This window comes from Vulpes lagopus, chromosome 9 (assembly GCF_018345385.1).
Source record: "Vulpes lagopus strain Blue_001 chromosome 9, ASM1834538v1, whole genome shotgun sequence".
Classification (NCBI taxonomy): domain Eukaryota; kingdom Metazoa; phylum Chordata; class Mammalia; order Carnivora; family Canidae; genus Vulpes; species Vulpes lagopus.
Window position 1 is genome coordinate 77,399,471 of NC_054832.1, and position 20,770 is coordinate 77,420,240.

The 20,770-nt window shown below is 34.2% G+C and overlaps 1 protein-coding gene across 4 annotated transcripts in view; it reads right to left on the minus strand.

Annotated features, from left to right (window-relative positions):
• Positions 1-20,770, minus strand: part of SNTG1 (syntrophin gamma 1) — a 791,929-nt gene that overhangs the window by 234,629 nt on the left and 536,530 nt on the right. For all 4 annotated transcript variants that reach the window (XM_041768508.1, XM_041768507.1, XM_041768509.1 and 1 more), the window contains one exon: positions 9,393-9,449. In XM_041768508.1, coding sequence (XP_041624442.1) covers positions 9,393-9,449 — 57 coding nt within the window. The remainder of the gene's footprint in view (positions 1-9,392; positions 9,450-20,770) is intronic.

Consider the following 20,770-nt stretch of genomic DNA (forward strand, 5'->3'; position numbering starts at 1 on the left):
TGAAATTCAAACACACTGCTACCAACAAAATATTCATCCACCTACCCTCACTAGCTCTGTGGTCTCTGGCCTTAGCCACATGGCTTCTAATTCTGCTTTGCCTTTCGGTCAGCACGTTCATAGCAAGCACAAATTCTAAAATGACTTCTCATCTAATCAAAAGATAGTAATTTGTGACTGATAGGATCATTGAAATGAGTATTTATTTAGCACACAATAGACACAAGTCAGCTATTACTCTAAATAGTCTGTTGATTAAGATTTATGAATAAAATAATATGGCATTAGGGTAGTAAATAATCTTAGCACTAATCCATTCTAAGACTTAATATTTACTACTTAGAGTTTTAAGTTCCCAATTCTCTTTTTCTGTTCTATTCTTTCTTTACCATTATACTCATCAGCTTCCAATCTACTCTTATCTCTACTCATTTCTTATATTTATTATTTGCTTTCATTCTCCTTCCACCACTCGTATCTAGAATGCAGGTTCCAATACGGCATTAAAGTTTTTTGGTAGTTTGTCTCATATGTTGGTGTAAACTCAGTGAATGGAATAATGTGTTTCTTTTTTTATATTTGAAATGTTTGTTGATGAATGAGCGAATAGAATAAATGAAGTCAAAAGCTTTCCCAGGCCTAAGATAGCCCCATTCTTTAAAACACATTGCAGAATGAGGGGTACCTGGGTGGCTCAGTCAGTTAAGTATCTGCCTTTGGCTCAGGTCATGATCTCAGGGTCCTGGGATGAAGCCTCACATTGGGCTCCCTGCTCAGCAGGGAGCTTGTTTCTCCCTCTCCCTCTTCCTCTCCCTCTGCCCCCTCTCTGCTCATGCTCTCTCTCTCTTTCAAATAAATAAATAAAATCTTAAAAAAAAATGCAAAACGATTTTAAGTAGAAGCTAAGAATGTATAATGAAATTAAATGCCCATGGTTACAGTTAGTTTCTAGAGATATTTGGAAATTGAAAAGGATTTTAGGAATACATCTCCATTTCTTAGAAGAAAGAACTAGTTAACTGAGATGAATCATCCACCAATGAAGTTTTAGGTGGCATAAAAGGAAGAAACAAATTCATCCAGATATTATATGGTTCAGATATTTTGGGACACAAAGTGGCATTGTTTATGTCACTCTTGTCTGTATGGCTGTCATCAGCTGTTTTCACTTTTCACAGTTTTCTCTCCTTTAACTACTCATCCAAAGATTTTCTTAGTGCTCAGACTTTTCATGCCAGTTACCATGGTACTACAGCGGGAAAACTCTCCCTGGGATCTGTCTAGAGAAAAACACTGTTGAAATAACAATTTCTGAAGGCCAACTCAGTAACTCCTCCCTCAAGACCAGAGTGTTGGAACTATGTTTAAAGGACAGGATAAAACTAACCCCTATTTTTTCAACATTTTTTTTTTTTGTATGTAAAATTTCTCCTGATATTTGAATGGTTTGAGTCCAAAGGTGGTTTTTTTATTTATTTTTGTTGTTGTTGTTGTTGTTGTTGTTTCGTTTTGTTTTTGTTTTTGTTTTGAATCAGACATTAGGGGCTTTGAAAGAATTCCTAAACTAACTGCAGAAAATTACTTTTCAGGAGACAAAATTGGAACTTAAACTTACAGTACCTTAATGTACTAGATGAATTGTGAGAGCAGTCCAGCTCTACTAAAGTTAATTAGATTTAGCTCTGGACCTAAATGGGGAAATGTAAGGTTCTCCAGTCAAGAATCACATAATGCAACTCATCTTGCTTAAAACAGGTGATAGGCTTCCTATTACAGGTGGAAAAAAGCCCCAATCCTCAGCAGGCTGTCTGGTGACTTCAGCCTTCTCTCCATTTCATCCAGGAACCTTGTCACTCTGAGCACCACAGGGCAGCATTATACACTATTCCTTCTGCCTGGATGTTTTTTGTTTTTTTTTTTTCTTTTACTGTTAACCTGGTAAACTCTTACTCAAACTCAGAATTTCAGCTAAAGGACCCCATTCATCAGTGTCTCCTTACTTGATATAATTCACTTCTGTAACACTGGATCCAGGCAATTATTTACATTTATTTACATCACAATTTGATCAATGTCGACTTTCCCACTGGATTGTAAAGAGCAGGAGGTCGAAGCAGACCTTCCTTTACTGGCTTCTCCCCAACTCACCCTTAGACCAGACAGGGTGCAGACTTATGCTCCAGGTTTAGAGAATAAATGAATTAACTGAGCTTTGTTGTTCCAGTATAAAATCAAGACTAGGGAAAGTGAGGCAATATTCTACGGTGCATCCCAAAAATTACTAAAATAGTTACCATTCAATGCAAAATTAAGTTTAAAACTAGCCTTACAGGAACCAGGATATAACTTCCCATCTAATACATTTTGAGTAGGCCTCTATACAAAGAATTTACCAGTATAACTAAAATTCTGCCAGATCCAACCCAGAATGGTTTTAGAGTATTGGAAGTCTTAACCGAATAAATATTTTGGATCCAATATTGTCATTATTCTGGTTAATCAATTAGTCAATCATATTCTAGCCTCTGGGGGGAAAAGATACATAGACCCCACCATTATATATCTATTTAGAACAAGGAAAATATTTGTAAACAGATAATAACAGCACAGTAATTAAGGTCAAGAGCCTAATGAACAAGCATGGAAGAAACACCTAAAATAATATGATCTGAAAGGACATGGGAAAATATGCTCTATTTGAGTGCCATGCCTACCTGCTAATATCACTTAGTTTGATTTTGGCAGAAATGTAATGGTATGTGTCCATATTGTCTCTGGTGGAAACAGAAGAATGAGAATCAAATAAAAAGAACAAGGAAGAGAATGAGAAGAAATGTATATAAATGTGGGCATACTTATATCACCCACTAATAAATTAAAAGGCAGAAATTTATTATAGCTGTTATGAAGACATACATTTTTATTTGGTAAATTTGATACAATCAATACCAACTCCTTCATATTAAATTGCTTACTTCATCCTGGACTTACTGATCCATTTAGTTTAGTTTTGAATAAACCAGAATGTAGATAATTTAGAAAGGAAACATTATTTGTGTTCCCAAGTGTAGAGTTTAGAGATAATTTAGTTTGGTTTCTATAGCTACAGAGCATAGCTATTAAGAGTAAGGACTACATCATTTGCTTTATGTGAGGTTAGGCCCAGCTCTGCCAAGTACAACAATGAGTAAATTACTCAACTTCTTAATACTTGACTGCACTGTCTCTAGAGGGATAGCAATAGGTTACCTACTTTGCTGGATACTAAAGGGCAAATGTAACTGAATATAAAGCATTTAGCATCTGTCACTTAAAGAGCAGTTAATTAATATATACTTGCGATATTGTTTATAAGTGATAAGGTTTTAATAGTAATTATAATTTCATTCTTGATTGCTGCAAAGTTAAAGCTTCATATAAAAATCATTTTTGAGGGGATCCCAGGGTGGCTCAGCGGTTTCGTGCCTGCCTTTGGCCCAGGGCGCGATCCTGGAGTCCCGGAATCGAGTCCTGCATTGGGCTCCTGGCATGGAACCTGCTTCTCCCTCTGCCTCTCTCTCTCTCTCGCTCTCTATGACTATCATAAATAAATAAAAATAAATCTTTAAAAAAATCACTTTTGATTACAAATATTTCCTTAATGGATAGAGATGACATAGCCTTGTCTGTTGGAATATAACTCCATAGAACCTTTTCCAGTAATAATAATTGGCACCCTTTCTCTAAAGGTGATTTGTTAACTGACAATGACCAGAGGTGTGATTTAATAATATGCAAATGTATAGTATTGTATTTTCAAAGATATGGAAGATAAATAAGATAGTGACTCACTTTAAGGTAATTATCCATATGGTGGATTTTCATAAGAATGAGGCAAAAATAGAAGAATATTGGGACCTATGATGCAAAACTTCAGTGATTATTGGGGAATGTAGGTGTAGGAGACCATTAACTTATTTTTTGAAACAGTTAAGTATCAGGATAGTGCACACAAGAGGGATAAGCACTTGAACGAAAGATTCTATCAGAAAGCCAGAAGGCTGGTGAGGTGTGAGGGAAAGGGGGCAGGAACTGAAAAGCTGGGACAGAAAAGACCATAGGAATTTAGGAACTCTGGAAAACTAGACAAGGGTGCAGATTGGAATGTCCTGTAGGAACAGTGAGAATATACATTAGGTGGCCTGATGAATCTGAGACCGTCAAGGTGTAAAAATCAAACACAAATGGTGACCAGGCTTGAAAATTCTCTGATCAGACAAAACCACCGGAGTCATACAAACAAAGCTTCAGTTAGCTTATTTGCAAGGCTAGCCTGACCCAAGTCATTTCTTGTTTATGCCTCTAGAAATCATAAGAAAAACTTGAACTATTTCCAAGGTTGATATGAGGTAACCACTAAAAAATTCCTTATCATTTAAGAAAATTGTGATATTATAACCAATCCCTGTGAGGAATAAACAGTCACTACCCTCCCACTATACACATTGCTTTATAAGGATATACCCTGAGCCTCGTTCCATGTTTTGGTTTGACTGCTCTTGCTTTGCAAACTGTCTTTTTGGTCTCTTGACAACTAAGTTTTACTAATTACTACTTCGAGGATTCATTGTTTTTACTTCTTTAATTTTTGAAATTTTCATGAAAAGAAGCACTTTCAGTCTGGGGACAGAGAAGATTATGTGATTATAAGTGAAAAGGTTAGTGATCCTTTTGTTCAGTTTTTGGAGAATGATCTTTTGGAAATTTAGAAACATAAAGAAGAGGTTGACATTTTATTGAGTGCTAAAAACAAAAAGTGATATAAGGGAAAAAACACACAATGACTTCTGAAGAATGTTTAAATAGAGCAAGATTGAATAATTATAAAAGCCAGGGAGAATTGCAAAGAAGTGCCAAAAAAAAAAAGATCAAAGTTATAGCAGATGCAGTAAGTGTTCTAAAAAGTAACACAATGAAAAAAAATAACACAACGGCAAAAATAGCTTGAATGAGCAAGGATTTCTGGAAGACAGCTCAGGAATGAGCACAATGCATAAAACCCTAGCAGTGGCTCATGACTAAGTTTCTGATCAGAAAGTATGGGCATCATTTCTATTTTGAGGTTCTGGAGTAGAGGCTTGTAGAGAAATGCCATTTAAGACAACATAGGGCAGGGCCAGCTATAAAGGTGTAGATGCTGTGTATATGCCATGGCTCCAAATTTCATCTCATTGCACCCTGGTTCAGTTACCAATTTGCTCCTACTCGATTTACTCTGCAGCGAGAAAATAACTGTAACATGGACAACAAAGCAGAAACAAGCCAGGACCCAGGGATGCGAACACTCCTCAAAGGTTAAAAAGAATCTCTTTCATTTTTAGGAGCTGAAGACAAATGTTTAGCACAAGTCTGTCAAGTGCCCACAGATCCGTGGTTCTGCACTGTGGGGTTTTTTTGCTGTCATGTAGAATTAACATGGTTATATAGATAATTTTGGTCTCTACTTTTTCACAGTAAAACACTTTTGTTATTGGGCACCTGGGTGGCTTAGTTGGTTAAGTGACTGACTCTTGGTTTCTGCTCAGTCATGATCTCAGGGTGAGGAGATGAAGCCCAGGGTGGGGGCTCTGCTTGAGCTTCTCTCTCTCTCTCTCCGCCCCTCTCCCCAATCATGCTCTCTCTCTTTCTTTAAAACAAATAAATAAATCTTTAAAAAAGCACTCTTATGAAAAAATGGAATTTTAGGAATCTAAAAAATTAATTTATCTCTGGAGATATATCTGATTTGTACATTAAATATCAATGTAATTGATGCCAAAGCTCTTTTTTTGGGTGACTGTGTTCCACATTGAGGGTCTAGTATCTTTGGATATGATTTAAAATAATTGTGACTTTTCAAAGAGAGTCTCAAACTTTATAAGAAGTGCTAGTAACGCAAACCAAAAATTTTCTTAAGATGAAAAAAACAAAACTATAATAAAAGGGGAAATAATGTTTGAAAAGAAAATAAGTTAAAATTGGCATGAAGTATATCTTAAAAGATTTATATCTAATACATTTATGTTTTTCTCTTCTTCCTTAGAATTTCAGGAAATTTAGAGATGGATACATTCCTTAATGTGCACTACCTCAGACATATGACCACCTCTAAGCCACCTGTGACTAATACACACAATTTGGTCCCAGAACTTTTAACATTGTCCCAACAATAAGGTAGAGAAAATAAAAGGAGGTAAAGGCTCACTTTTATTTCACCACCTTTATAGGAGACTCTGCCTGGAGAGCATTGGGGAACAAGAACACTTTACATGGACACGTGACATCAAGGGTTAAAGGACACTGGTAGCTTCAGGGATGTCACACTGCCCACAGTCCACAGCCACTGGGGCACATTAATACATCAATCATCAGACTACATGTCATATGAGAAGCCTCTCTGTGACATTGTTCACCAACTTTGTAGCACCGACTACCACATGGGAAAACCAAGGAGTTGCCACTATGCATGATGGTGACAGGGGCCTTAAAGGCCTGTGAGCCAAGATTTGTCAGGAGCACAGGGCATGGCCAATTAGCTTTGACGGGTAACAGCACATGCTGGAGTGTTTTAGTGTTATCTGACCAAAAAAAAAAAAGACATTTTGTTACCCTTTAATTGGGTTTCTACAAATAATTTTTTAGAAGGTAAAATTGAAATAACATGACCATATGTTCTTAGTACAATGAGATTCAGGAGCACCTGTAAGAGTTTTACTATATTGTTTAATGCCTCTTTAATTGTCCAACATGCATTCTTCTTTCTGTTATCTCCAGTTGAGATATTCCAGGTTTAAGTCAATAATTCTCACCTGCAAAATCTCCAGTGTGTGTGAGCACTGGTTACTTAACTGAAGCAAATAAGGATAAGATATATGATTATATATTTAGGTAAGTAATTATATTATTGTCACAAATTGTTCCAGCAATAAGTACACAAACAAATAAATACACAAGAAAAATAAATAAATGGTCAACATTAAAATATTAATTCTGCATAGGCTAAAACAATTTCTTAAACTGTTCACTATGTATATAGTATACATATATATATACACACATACATATAATATGATACATATATATAACATGACATATATATGTACACACATTAACAGAATCAAAGACAGTTTAAAAATTAAAAAGCAAATATCAGAGATAAGTACTGAGAAAAGCAAAGTGGAAAACCCTAAAAGGAAAATTTTCAAATGACTGGATAATATTCTAAGTAAAAGTATTAATTTTTGTATTTCTGGTTAGTACGTCATAAGAATTGTAAAATAATTGCCTTTTTTGGTCAGAATTCCTAATATATGGCACAGATTGCAATTCAAATACTGCTTCTTATGTTTAATATTATGAATGGAAACTACACAGTGATTTGATAAAAAAAAAATATTTATTTTTGTGTAAGAGTTTTGTTTGGATTGGAGTAATGAAAATATTAAATAGACATAATTCATTTGGCAAAATTCTTGATGTTTTAAGAACTGTCTAGGTTAAAATTGTGTCATCTTAGTAAAAATAAATTATATTGGATTATTGAGTTTAAATTATAAATGAAAACAGAAAAGATAGAAAAGAATATTTCCATTTTGCACAAAACTAATGTAGCTCCACCATCAGAAATAGAGTCAAAGGTGCTTGTGTGACTTAGTTAAGTGATGGACTCTTGGTTTTGGCTCTGGTCATGATCTCCAAATATGTAGTAGTAAATGGAGTCCCATGTTGGGCTCCCTGCTTAGTGGGGTGGGAGTGTCTGCTTCTCTCCTCCCACCCCACCATTCATTCACTGTCTGAAATAAATAAATAAATCTTTACAAAAGTAAGAGACAAAGAAAGAAGAAAGAGAGAAGAAAGAAAGAAAAAGAAAGCAAGAAAGAAAAAGAAAGCAAGAGAGAAAAAGAAAGAAAGAAGAAATAAAAAGAAAAAGAAAAAAAAAAGAAAAGAAAGAAAAAGAAAAAGAAAAAGAAAGAAATTGAATTAGGTCTGGTAGGTGAAAGTGCTTATCTCAAATGAAACCAGCTCTCTAGATTGGGTTTTATTCACACTTAGCGTTTGTTCTCTCTTATGGACTTTTTACTATCTTCCATGGTATCTTTTTTTTTTTTTAAGATTTTATTTGTTTATTCATGAGAGACACAGAGAGAGAGAGAGAGAGAGAGAGAGAGGCAGAGACACAGGCAGAGGGAGAAGCAGGCTCCATGCAGGGAGCCTGATGTGGGACCCGATCTGGGTCTCTAGGATCAGGCGCTGGGCGTGACATTAGCTGCTAAACCGCTGAGCCACCCAAATGTCCCTCTTCCGTGGTACCCTTAAAGCCTCCAAACAGTCCCAATAAATATCAGAGCAAAAACAAAACTCATTTCCACATTCTATAACTTGGTCTACAGATCTCCCTGGTTTTAGCTGATGATAGATAAAGGAAAGTTAAATATATGTTTTAAAACTAACATTTCATGTGGTAATATTCTCATCACTTAACAACACAATGCTATTCCACACTGGTATATTTTTCTGAGTCATTTTCATAATGTCAGCCAGAACTGGTAGTCAAAATTTAGAGTTCCACTTTCCAAGCATATATAAACTGAGCTGTGTTAAATTTCATGATATAATTTCATGATATACCTGAGATGTATGATTTTCATGATACACAGGCAAAATACCTAACCCAATGGTCAAGATAACGTTAAATTTCATTTACCTATGCAGAGATGTAGGTTTCTAAAGGGTTTCAAAGACATTGAGCTAACTTTTCCAATATTTATATAAGTTCTCATCCTTTTAAAATTTATTTTGTTTCAACGATGATAACTTGCAGGTGTGGTACATCTTTACTAGTCAACCATATAGAGGGAAAAATGCCTTTAAAATTTAATAATAAATGGAAGTGACCATTTCCAGTATGGTCATTTTTAAAATAAATCAGATGCTAAAATTCTGTCTATCATATATACTTGGCATTGTGCCATGGCTGGTTTCCAAAAAAAAAAAAAAAAAAAAAGGAAAACTAAACAAAAGAAAAAGATGAATAAAACCCACTTAATACTGAACTATTATTAGTGTAAAGCTTGTTCTTTTCCATTCACTGAGGGGACAGGAGTTCCCACTCTGGCTGGATAGAGGAAGACATGCATACTATAATACTTTATCTGATATTTTAGATGACACCAGATGGAGAAAATTATTAACCTATATTCAATGCCAGGTAAAATTCTGAATGTGAGAACCTACCTAATGTATATCTCACTCCAAATATTGAGGAGTTTGCTATAGCCATTCTTATCTAACTATTAAGCAGCAAAAAATCAAAATACACAAAAATGCAGGCAATATAGCATGGCCTTTAAGGATAGACTGGAAAGACAGGCTACCTTTATGCTTAATCCAAATCCTCCTACAGTTTGTCTTCTAATGGTCACCGTTCTTTCCTGAAAGACAGGATTTTAAAAGTGGTTAGCATTTCCTAATACTATACTTACACACCGTTTTTCCTCCTCTGGGTTCTGTTTTTGTTCCTTAAAGAAGAAATATTTTGTGACAGCATACTGGTTCTGGTTCTTGAAATAAACAGAGTATTTTGTAATTCTCAAAGCAAAGGATACTTTATTTGTCAAGATAAAAGGGACTGTACTGTTATCAAACTTCTGAATTCCCCCAAATTAGGTTGCTTTCAATGCTCTTTGGACATATTTTGGAATTTTAATTTTTAAGCCTCTTCTCATTTTCATATATGTATTCTTGTTGACTAAGAAATGACAAGTTTGGGTTACATAAAAATAACTCAATGTTGATGGTAAATATTATCTTTGTCAACCAAGGTCATCACCATCACTATTGAGTCATCTTGCTGGCGGAAATTTGAGAGCTGAGCTGGGAGGCTGCCATTCCCAGCACATCAATGATTCTCGTGTGTGTCTAGGATTGAAAACTGTGGATAAGCCAGATTCAAAATGATTACTTTTTGAAAAAAGAATGGATTCTACACCTAACTAATAATGACACTGGAATCATCAATTTTCAAAATCAATTCTATTTTTCCTTCCACAATGGAAACAATCATTGGTGTATGAAACAAAAGTCACAAAGATCGACATTTGGACAGATCCTTTATTTAAAAAAAAAAAGAAAGAAAAAAATCAGTATTACTCTCTTTAGGGCAATCATCTCTACCTAATGCATATTTTGGAAGTGTGTTGAAAGGTTGAAAGCTTTTATTTATAACTTTCTCCACACTTACAACTTCCTCATGTTTTGAACCCCCTCCATCTATAATGATTTGAGACCACCCACCATCTCCTGCTGTACCAAGGATAGATGTTGGTTATCTGGTCCCCACAAAAGCCCTACTTATTTGACTAAATTACCAATCTTTAAGTCTGACTATTGCTCTCTTTCTTATAGATTCTTTTCTTTGCTCCCTGGTTTTCGAGGGGATGTGTGGAACAGATTATATTATTTTAAAAGGACAAAGAAAAAATCTGGGAAACATGTGCTTCTGATGGCTCTTCCTAAATATTTTAAGATACCACAAAAAATCATCATTTTAACAGTTACAAGGTACTTTCATTTGGTCATATTTTAAATTTCATAAATAAAAGCAAAAAAAATACTTAAAGAACAAGATCACTATACCAGAAATTGAGGTATATTAATTGTTATTTTGAATTAAAACATAAACCTTTGTGGTTGGAGATTGGTGCCTATTAAGAAAAAAAAAAAAAACGATCAGTGCAAATGAATAGTACTTAACTATATAGATTTTCTTCCTTTTTATCATGTCCTAAGTAATTTGACCTATTTTAAAACTACAGATTTTACTCTTATAGTCTGTCATCTAATTTTATTTTCAAACCAACAATAAATTACTTAGAAAAATTAAGTTTATAGATGTATTGCAATTTATGCAAAGTAACATGAAATATAAAACACACTATTCATGTTAAATAATACCATCTCCACTTTTTTAATCTTAAGACGACTATTATATTGTTCCTCATTTGTGGAGTCACAAATATGGGAAGTGGATCTTTGATTAATTCTCATTAAAGGATTAATTAAAGCTTACATTGCAAATAATGGAACTGAAATCAAAGAATATGTCAATGATTCAAATATTCACAATTTAATACGTTTGGAAAATTACTCAGGCCCTGTGAATCTCCTTTGCCAACTCTGTAAAATGGTGATAAATAATACATAGAAACAACTTTGTTTTGAGGACTGATGTTTGTGAAGGAGCCTAGAATATAGTAAAAACTTAGTGAATATTCTCTCACACACACACACACACACACAGATACACACAATATGTTATTCTAAACAAATTCTTACTTAATAGTCACTTAAATATCTGATTAATATTTATCTATTTTTTATTCCAGTAGTTACATCACAGAGTAACTCAAATACTGGAAGACTCAACTCAAGGACAGGCCAATTAAATGGTTACCCTTACTCATATAAAACAGACAGGCACACCACTTTCAGAACACTTCCTATCAAACTAAATAGGTTCTTAGATGGTAGTTACTTTCTTGATTCCATTTCTATAAGGAACAAATTCTTGATTCTTTAAGGATTCATCTTTATTTTCTCAAGGTAAAGAATTCAATCTATCAAAGAACGTATTTCATTAATTAGTAAATGACATCACCTAAATTTTCTACAACATTTTGCACAGCAGTCATTAGTCACAAGGACAACTTGGTGAATACATTCTTTGAACCAGCCAAGTGTATGCTGAAACCATACCATTTTTCTCTGAAGGGACAGCAGGCATGCCAGGGTTATCAAAGGTCTATGCAATGCCTTTACTCCCTCTCTACAAGACTGCTTTCCAACACTTGGTGGAGACTATTTAGAACATGTTCCAAACCAAATACAAATTTGCTCATGCAAAGAGGACTTTGGAGAGACTAAAGAGTCAGCAGTAACTGCTGAAAATGTTAATGTATTTTAAACAGACAGGCACACGCTCATGCACATGGAAACCCCAGCCAATATCTCTATATGCTATTGCTTCATTAGCTTACTTAATTAAGAAAGTAAGGAGAAACAAGCAAGACAAATTACTTCATGTTTTAAAACCAAAATTTTAAGTTTGTCACTGCAGGTTGCAGGAAGTATAGAATGGCAAACAACTGTTCCTAGTATAGCACCTTTCTAATATTCTCCCCATCGTATGTTCGTGTAAGCTATAGCCTCCATCCCTGTCCAACTCTCCACATTTTGTTCTTCCATCCTGTCTCCAACACAATGTTTTTAAAAGGCAATATAATAAATTAATTTAGCCGCTCACCTGAGAATCAGAGAATATTTGGAAGCTGAAGTTTTATTTAGTTATATCTTGGGTGTCCATTGCTTAAGTAACAAAGCACTGTCCTTCAGGAAACCAATATATTATTGGTGATTATATTCTTTAAAACACAAAAGTAAAACAGGTGCCCCTATACTCACATATATAAAAAATTTCTTTAATCTTCCTATTCCTTATAAAATGTAAGGCATAAAGCCCAAGAATAATATTGGACTTTAAATTTTGTGCAGTATACCTCAATAATCAGTGTTAATATTATGACAAAAAACTTACTTAAAATGCTTAATTTGCTTTATTCAAAAATCTATTTTTACTGTCACCCCTTCCCTCTGAAATATTATATTTGAAACACTCTATGTATGCTGTATGAACTATGTGGGAATTATAACCAAAATATGTATGTTACCAAAAACAAAGTGCTGCCATTATATATCCCAAGTTTAGAAATGTTTGAGATGTGAGGACATCTGGGTGGCTCAGTGGCTGAGCATCTGCCTTTGGCTTAGGTTATTATTCTAGGGTCTTGGGATCCAGTCCTGCATCCATCACTACGAAGGGAGTCTGCTCTTTCCTCTGCCTATGTCCCTGCCTCTCTGTCTGTGTCTCTCATGAATAAATAAATAAAATCTTAAAAAAAAGAAAAAAGAGAAATGTTTGAGATATGTAGGTGAAAAGAGGAGAATGAAGTGAGAACCATGTAGAGAATAGAGAAATTATCAAATGGAGAATTATTTGTACCTATTATGTGAGGATGGAAACAAAGAAGATATGTAAAAAAAGAGACAGGAAATGTATTAGCTCTTTTGACAGTTCAGGAAGAGTGACTAAATTTCAAAAAGGAATAATACTAAAGATGGTAGCTTCCAGGTTCTGAAAATCAACTATGTAAACTGATAGGTCTCATAGCACATATGATTTTTAAAATGCACTGTGACCCTGACTTTTTTTTCCATGAATTTTTCTGAGAGCTGAGTCAGTGTCACAGTCAAATCCCAAGAATTTAGCATAGGACCTATGTCAAAGTTAGGTATTCGTAAAAAAAAAAAAAAGTCTTTTGGAAGTATTTTCTCAAGTAATCATCATAACAGCACTTGAGATAGGCAATATTTTCCTAATTTAGAATGAGAAAACTAAATACAAAGGATTAAATTACCTTGACCAAGATCCAAATTATGATTTAAATGAAACTGTCTGATTCCCACTGTCTTTTCTATAACAACAGGACTGGGATGAGATGGAGAATTGAGACGAAAGAAACAAAGAAACTGGAAAATCGAGGTAAAATGTAATAAAAAGAGGGAATTGTGAAAAACTGAATGTTTTCCCTCTAAAACTGAGGAAAATGCAAGGATCCTCCCCTCTCATCACGCCTGTAACATTGTGCTTGTAGTTTCAGCGAGTGTAATAAGGCAATAATATGAAGTAAAAGGCATTGTCTATGTAGAAAATCCTAAAGAATCAACAAAACCCTCCAAGAAATAATAGCAATTCTGGCAAGGTCACAGGAGAACAGAAAATATATAAAAGTCAATTCCTTTCTTACACAAGAGCTATGAGGGATTAGAATTTGAAATGAAAATCATATTATTTATAATAGCTCACTAAAAAGGAAATACTTGGTATAAATCTAACTAAGTAAGGACCTATATATGGAATACTACAAAACTCTGGGGAAAGAAATCAAAGATGACCAAAACAAAGAAAGTTATTTCATGTTCATGGACTAGAAGACTCAATATTTTTAGGATGTCAATTCTTTCCTGGTAAATCTATAGAATCAATGCAGTCCCAATAAAATCTCTGCCAGCTATTTGTGAATATTAATAAAAGGTTTCTAAGGTTAACATGGAAAGCCAAAGACTCATAATAGCCACCACATACTGAAGTAGAAGAAAAAGTTGAAGGACTCAGGATGCTTGATTCAGGACTTACTATAAAGACACAGTAATCAAGACGGCGTGAAATTTTTGAAGACTAAACATATAAATTATTGAAATAGAACAGAATGCCCCCAAACAAAACAAAAGCAAACAAACAAATCCAGTCAACTAATCTTTGACAAAGGAATAAAGGTAATTTAATGGTGAAAAGAAAGGATAGTTTTGAAAGAAAGAAAGAAAGAAGAAAGAAAGAAAGAAAGAAAGAAAGAAAGAAAGAAAGAAGAAAGAAAGAGAAAGAAAGAAAGAAAGAAAGAAAGAAAGAAGGAAAGAAAGAAAGAAAAAGAAAAAGAAAGAAAGAGAAAAGGAATCTAAACATGGATGTCATTCCTTTCATGAAAATTAGCACTAAATGGATCCCAGATCTAAACATAAACAAAATTATTATAAATCTTCTAGAAGAAAACAGGAGAAAATCTCTAGGACTTTGGGTTTGGCAATGCACTCTTCAATACAGTACCAAAAGCATGATCCATAAAAAAAAAAAAAAAAGCAAAGCACCTTGATGTAAAAGTATTTTAAAATTAAGAAATTCTACTTTGTCAAGATACTGTTAAAAGAAGGAAAAGTCACAGGTTGAAAGAAAATACTTGCATCATGCATTGTGATAAAAGATTGTTTCCAAAATACATGAAGAACTCTTTAACATTTAGCAAGAAAATAAACAATCCAATTAAAAAGTTGCCAAAATATTTGAACAAACACCTCATCAAATAATAAACAGGTGGCAAGTAAGCACATGAAAAGATGCTCAACATCATTTGTTTTTTTTTTCTTTTTTCTTTCAACATCATTTGTTATTAGGGAATTGCAGATTAAAACAAATAACATTGCACATCTATTAGAATGATTAAAATGTAGAACATTGATACTATCAAGTGGGATATATCATCATAAGAATTCTCCCTCCTTGCTGGTGGGAATTCAAAAAAGAGTTTGGTAGTTTCTCACAAGGTTCAACACAGCCTGAAAAGATTACCCAACTAATTTTAACATTTGTGTTTACCCTAAAACCTGCATGAAAATACATATAGTAGCTTTATTCCTAATTGTCAAAAACTTAAAGATGCTTTTCATCTATAGAATGGATAAAAAAAGCAAAACTGTGATACATCTATACAAGGAAGTATTATTCACTAGTAGAAAGATATACTGTCTAGCTTCAAAAAGACATGGAGAAACCTCAAATATAAATTCTAAGTAAAAGAAACCAGTCTCAAAAGAATACTTGCTCTGATTCCATTTACAAGACACTCTGAAAAGGCAAAAGTATAGAGTCAATGAAATGATGAGTGGTTGTCAGGGATGCAGGGAGAGGGAAAAAGGGTTGAACAAAGGACGCACAGGGGATTTACAGGGCAATGAAACTATTCCTTTTTGACATTACAATAATGGGTACATGCTGGCTTTAGTGAAAACACATAAAACTTTAGAGAACAAAGAATGTATATATATATATATATATACACACATTATATACTTATATGTATATTTTATACATGTATATTTTATACATTATATTTTATTCATTAAAATTGTATATTTTATACATTATATTTTATTCATTAAAAATAAATAAAATTGTGTGTGTCTGTATATATATATACACACACGCACATATATATATATATATATATATATATATACACTTAAAAGAGTCATTTAGGAAGTTAGAGAATCCAGAGGGAATGCAGCTGTGACAAAACTATGTCATTGCATTACAAATGTCTGTTACCATCTCCTTGAAAGGAATAGGAGGAAAGGTGCTGACCTAAGTCACTTTGGAAATGAATGGGGTCTGTAAGACAACAGGCAGAAGGAACTGCACACGGTACTGTATTCTAGTTGATAAAGTTCTTTCACATGAAGATACGGTTTATAATTTTGAAATTGCTGTACATATATTTGAAATTGAACAAGAAAGTGAATGGTGGGTGGGAAAAACAAGTTTCTCAGGGTTGGAGTGGGGATTTACAGCAAGAGAAGAAACCTAAAACAGTCCATCGGATAATGAAAGGCAGTAAAAGAGTATGAACTCATGCTTAGTGTAATGTAGATACAGATGTTCACATACAGAAATATCCATAGATATGTGAATATATACAGATTATTTTTCATCCTTTTAAACATAGTTTTACAGAGATACCATTCATATAGCACAAAACCAACCACTTAAAGTATATAATTTAGTGGCTTTTGTTATACTCACAGTTATACATCCATCACCATAATTGATTTTAAAACATTTGCATTTTTCAAAATGTAACCCATGTCCTTTATTCCTTAAAGCCCATCCTAGCCTTAAGCATCTACCAATCTACTTTCCATCTATTTGATTTGCCAACAGTGCAGCATTTCACATAAATGGTATCACATAGTATATGGTCCTTCGTGTTTGGCTTGAACAATGATATTTTCAAGGTTCATCTATGCTGTAGCATGTATCAATATTTCATTTTTTAATTTGTCAAATAACATTCCACGGCATGGTTATGTCTCATTTTATTAATCCATTTCTCCACTGGTGGACAATTAGATTATTTACACTGTTTGGCTATTATAAATAATACTGCTATAAACATGTGTGCAAATTTTATGTGTACATACGTGGGTTTTTTTTCCCTTGAGGCTCTACTAATGAGTGAAATTGGGGACTATCAGACTGTTTTCCAATGCAGCTATACCATTTTACATTCTCACCAGTAGTGTCTGAGAATTCCAACTTCTCCACATCTTCACTAATACTTGTCCTTATCTATCTTTATGATTATGACCATCCCAGGGACTACAAAGTATCTCATGTGACTTTGATATATATTTCCTTGAGGGCTTACAATGACCAGCATCCCTTAATTTGCTTTTTGGTCATTTATATACCTTCTTTGGAGAAATGTCTACTTGAGCTCTTTGAATGTGTCACAATATCTTACACCTATGTTGTCTTCTAAGAGTTTTATATTTTTAGCTCTTATGTTTAGGTTTTTGATCCTTTTTGAGTTAATTTTTGTATACGGTGTGAGTTTTCATTATTTTGCGTTAGTCTGGCACCATTCGCTGAAGAGAAAATTTTCCTCCATTGGTCTTGTCACCCTTGAAAATCAATTGACTATAAATGTGCAGGTTTATTTCTGGACTCTCAATTCTATTTCAATTACTATATCACTATCCATATGCCATATGTGGACATATCTCACACTGTCTAGATTACATTTCTCACACATCAGGCAGTGCGAGTGTCTCAACTTTTTCTTCTTTTTCAAAATTGTTTTGGCTATTCTAAGTCCCTTGCATTTTCATATAAATCTTACCATTAGTTTGTCTACTCTTGCAAAGAAGTTAGCTTGACTTTTGATGGAGATTGATCTATAAATCAACATGGAAATCATTAGTATCTTAACATATCATTAAGTCTTTGGGCCCATGAAAATAGATTGTCTTTCCATTTATTTAGATCTTCTTTAATTTATTTGTTTGTTGTTGTTAGTGTACAGAATATATACTTTGTACTTTTACAAATTTATTCCTAAGTGTTTCAATCTTCTTTACTCTATTTTCAATGAATAACATTAGAGTTTAGAACTCCTTTGTTCTAAGGAAGAAATAGCATTCTTTCTGAGAGGGCTTAGGCATTAAACTCATATCCCTGGATAACAAAATCTAAGCAGTTAAGGAGAATACATTTTAATATGTTCAATTCTATGGTTTCTTTTAGAGATCACATTTACAGGACATTTCGAGTACCTTGCTTCCTTCCCTTTGGTTTTATTCCTTGGCAGCCCCTGAGGATCATTCTCCTGCTATACTAGTGGTAGAGAAAAAGGAGGCTTACATTCCCCTAAGCCTGCTGGCAAATATAACTTGTAGCAAGTCCTTCCTATCCGAATTAATTGTTAGACACGCACGTTGTTTGAAATTTAAATATTTCCTCTTTATTTTTTTAAAATTACCACTGCAGAGAATTGGGAATAGCACCTTTCCACCTTCATTTTCCCCACCACCTACAAAATTGAAATCTTTATAGTTTTGTTCTTACTAATGAGAATCCATAATGTAAAAGGAGGTACGATAATGTCAAGTAACCTGACCAAGATCATCGGTGGTGAATCCTTGAATTGAAATCTAGGCACTGTGAACTACAACTTTGTGCTTGTCCCCTGCTCCATTCTGTCTCCTGTTTTCAAACAGTTATTATGATAGCTCTGAGAAATCCTCTACTAAGCATGCCATTGCCCTTTGTTTAATCTATTTTTCCCCTAACTGAAAAATTTACTATGTGATTTCTAATTGCTTCAGGCACATATATATTTAAAAGGTCATGGTGAAACAAAGATTCACCCACTTTTAATCACCGAATAAATGGTGTTTAACCATGTCATCCCCACAAAACCTCTTGGCAGATTATTAAAAGAACATTTGAGTAAGTTATTTGTCCTAGAATATGTTTGAATCATTATATGAAAATATTTCGAGTATTTATATAACCAATGTTTCTTTTATATTTTCAATAGTCTAGTTTTCAAAAAAAAGGATTTATACACATAAATATTGATATTAATAATAATTATGATTATGTTTTTGTGATATTTTATGTCAGTGGAATTAGCTTTTAATTTTATAATATCATTAAATAATGGTTGAGATAGTTGCCTTTGTCATCATGCTAATATAGAGGGAAATGACAGTAATATTATTATTATTTTTTTGACAGTAACATTATTAATCTTGATTTTTGCTTTCAGTGAGATTCTTATTGTGGGTTGGTTTATATACACACACACATACACACATATACGTAATCTCATTCTTTTTTTTGAGAGAGCCTAGAAGAAACAATACCCTGTAATACTGTTTTTTAAATTGCTGGTCTTGACCCAGTTTAAGACCCTGGCTAGAAGCTGGACAGTTCCCCTCCAGAATAGCAAAAGGAGTCCACATCCAAACACATCCCTGACTGGGCTTTCCCACTCCGTTCACTAACCTCCCATGGCCAGGCACCAAACAACTACGAATTGCCTATGCCTCAAGTCTGCTGCAATTGTTCAAACTAATCAATGACTTACCTTGCTCCCCCTGTATGTTCTGGGAAAGAAGTGATGTGAAAAAGGGTCACTGGGGTACTCCACTATTCATCTCAGTTTCTAACCCCATCATTTTCAGTGAAATGTCCCACCACGGCATACCAGTTGAGCTTCTGGTTCACCATCTCCAAAAGGAAATGTCCATTAGGGACAAATGGGAAATGAGGAGCTGTGAACTAAGAAAGGGATTCAGTTCTCCAAAGCCTCACACAGACCTTCAGTTTCTGTCTTTAGCTCTTCCCTGAATCCAGGACTTCACAGGAACCTTGGCCCTTAAATTCTTGAACTTTTTTTTTTTTTATTGGAGTTCAATTTGCCAACATTTAGCATAACACCCAGTGCTCATCCCTCCAAGTGCCCCCCGCTCAGTGCCCATCACCCAGTCACCCCAAATCCCTCGCCCACCTCTCTTTCCACTGTTCGTTGTTCATTTCCCAGAGTTAGGTGTCTCTCATGTTTTGTCACCCTCACTGATATTTTCACTCATTTTCTCTCCTTTCCTTTTATTCCCTTTCACCAATTTTTATATTCCCCATATGAAATTCTTGACCTTCTTGTTGCTTGAAGTTAGGGTCTGACTACTTCACATTGCCTGTGTTAATTAACCCTTCCAGGCCCATATCAGGCACTGAGATTTTAGTGTTCTCTAATCTGTTGTCAGCTGTCTCTCACCCCACAAAATTGTTGTCAACTTCCAGACGGAATTTCTTTTCATTCTCACCTGCTTTTTGTCTGTCTTAGAAGTAATTTATAGACTTGCTCAAAGTAAAGTCTTCATTCACTGAGTTTTACTTAACTGGTTTCCACATAGGACATCTTTTCTTCATATTCAAACTGGAAGTACTGCCTTTGTGCCTGCAATCACCATGTTTCTCCGTGAGATGGCATTTTTATGCTATGGCTTTTGGATGGAGAGTTTTGCAAGCACATAAGAGGAAGGGAAAAATAAATAAACAATTAAAACTTTTATAGGATGGGGCACCTGGATGGCTCAGTCATTTAAGAGCCTGCCTTTGGCTCAGATCATTATTTCCTGGTGCTGGGATCAAGGCCCAAAACAGGCTCCCAGCTCACTAGGGAGTCTCCTTCTCCCCTCACCCCACTTCTGTGCTCTCTCTCTCAAATAAATACAAATCTTTTTAAAAACTAAACTTTTATAGAAATGTTAAAGGCAAAAATATTAAGAGAGTCAAACTTTTGGAACGGGACAATGAAAGGATAATTATTTGATATAGCTTAAATACAGAATTCAAAACCAAGAGAGATAAGAGCTTCTTACTTATTTTTATTTTTGAAATGCTAAATACTTCAAATAGTTGATAAATGGCTACTACATACCAGGCACTATTTTATCTGTTATAACTGAAAAAAGAGAACAAAACATAAAAAATTCCTGCTGTTACGTGTTCACATTCTAA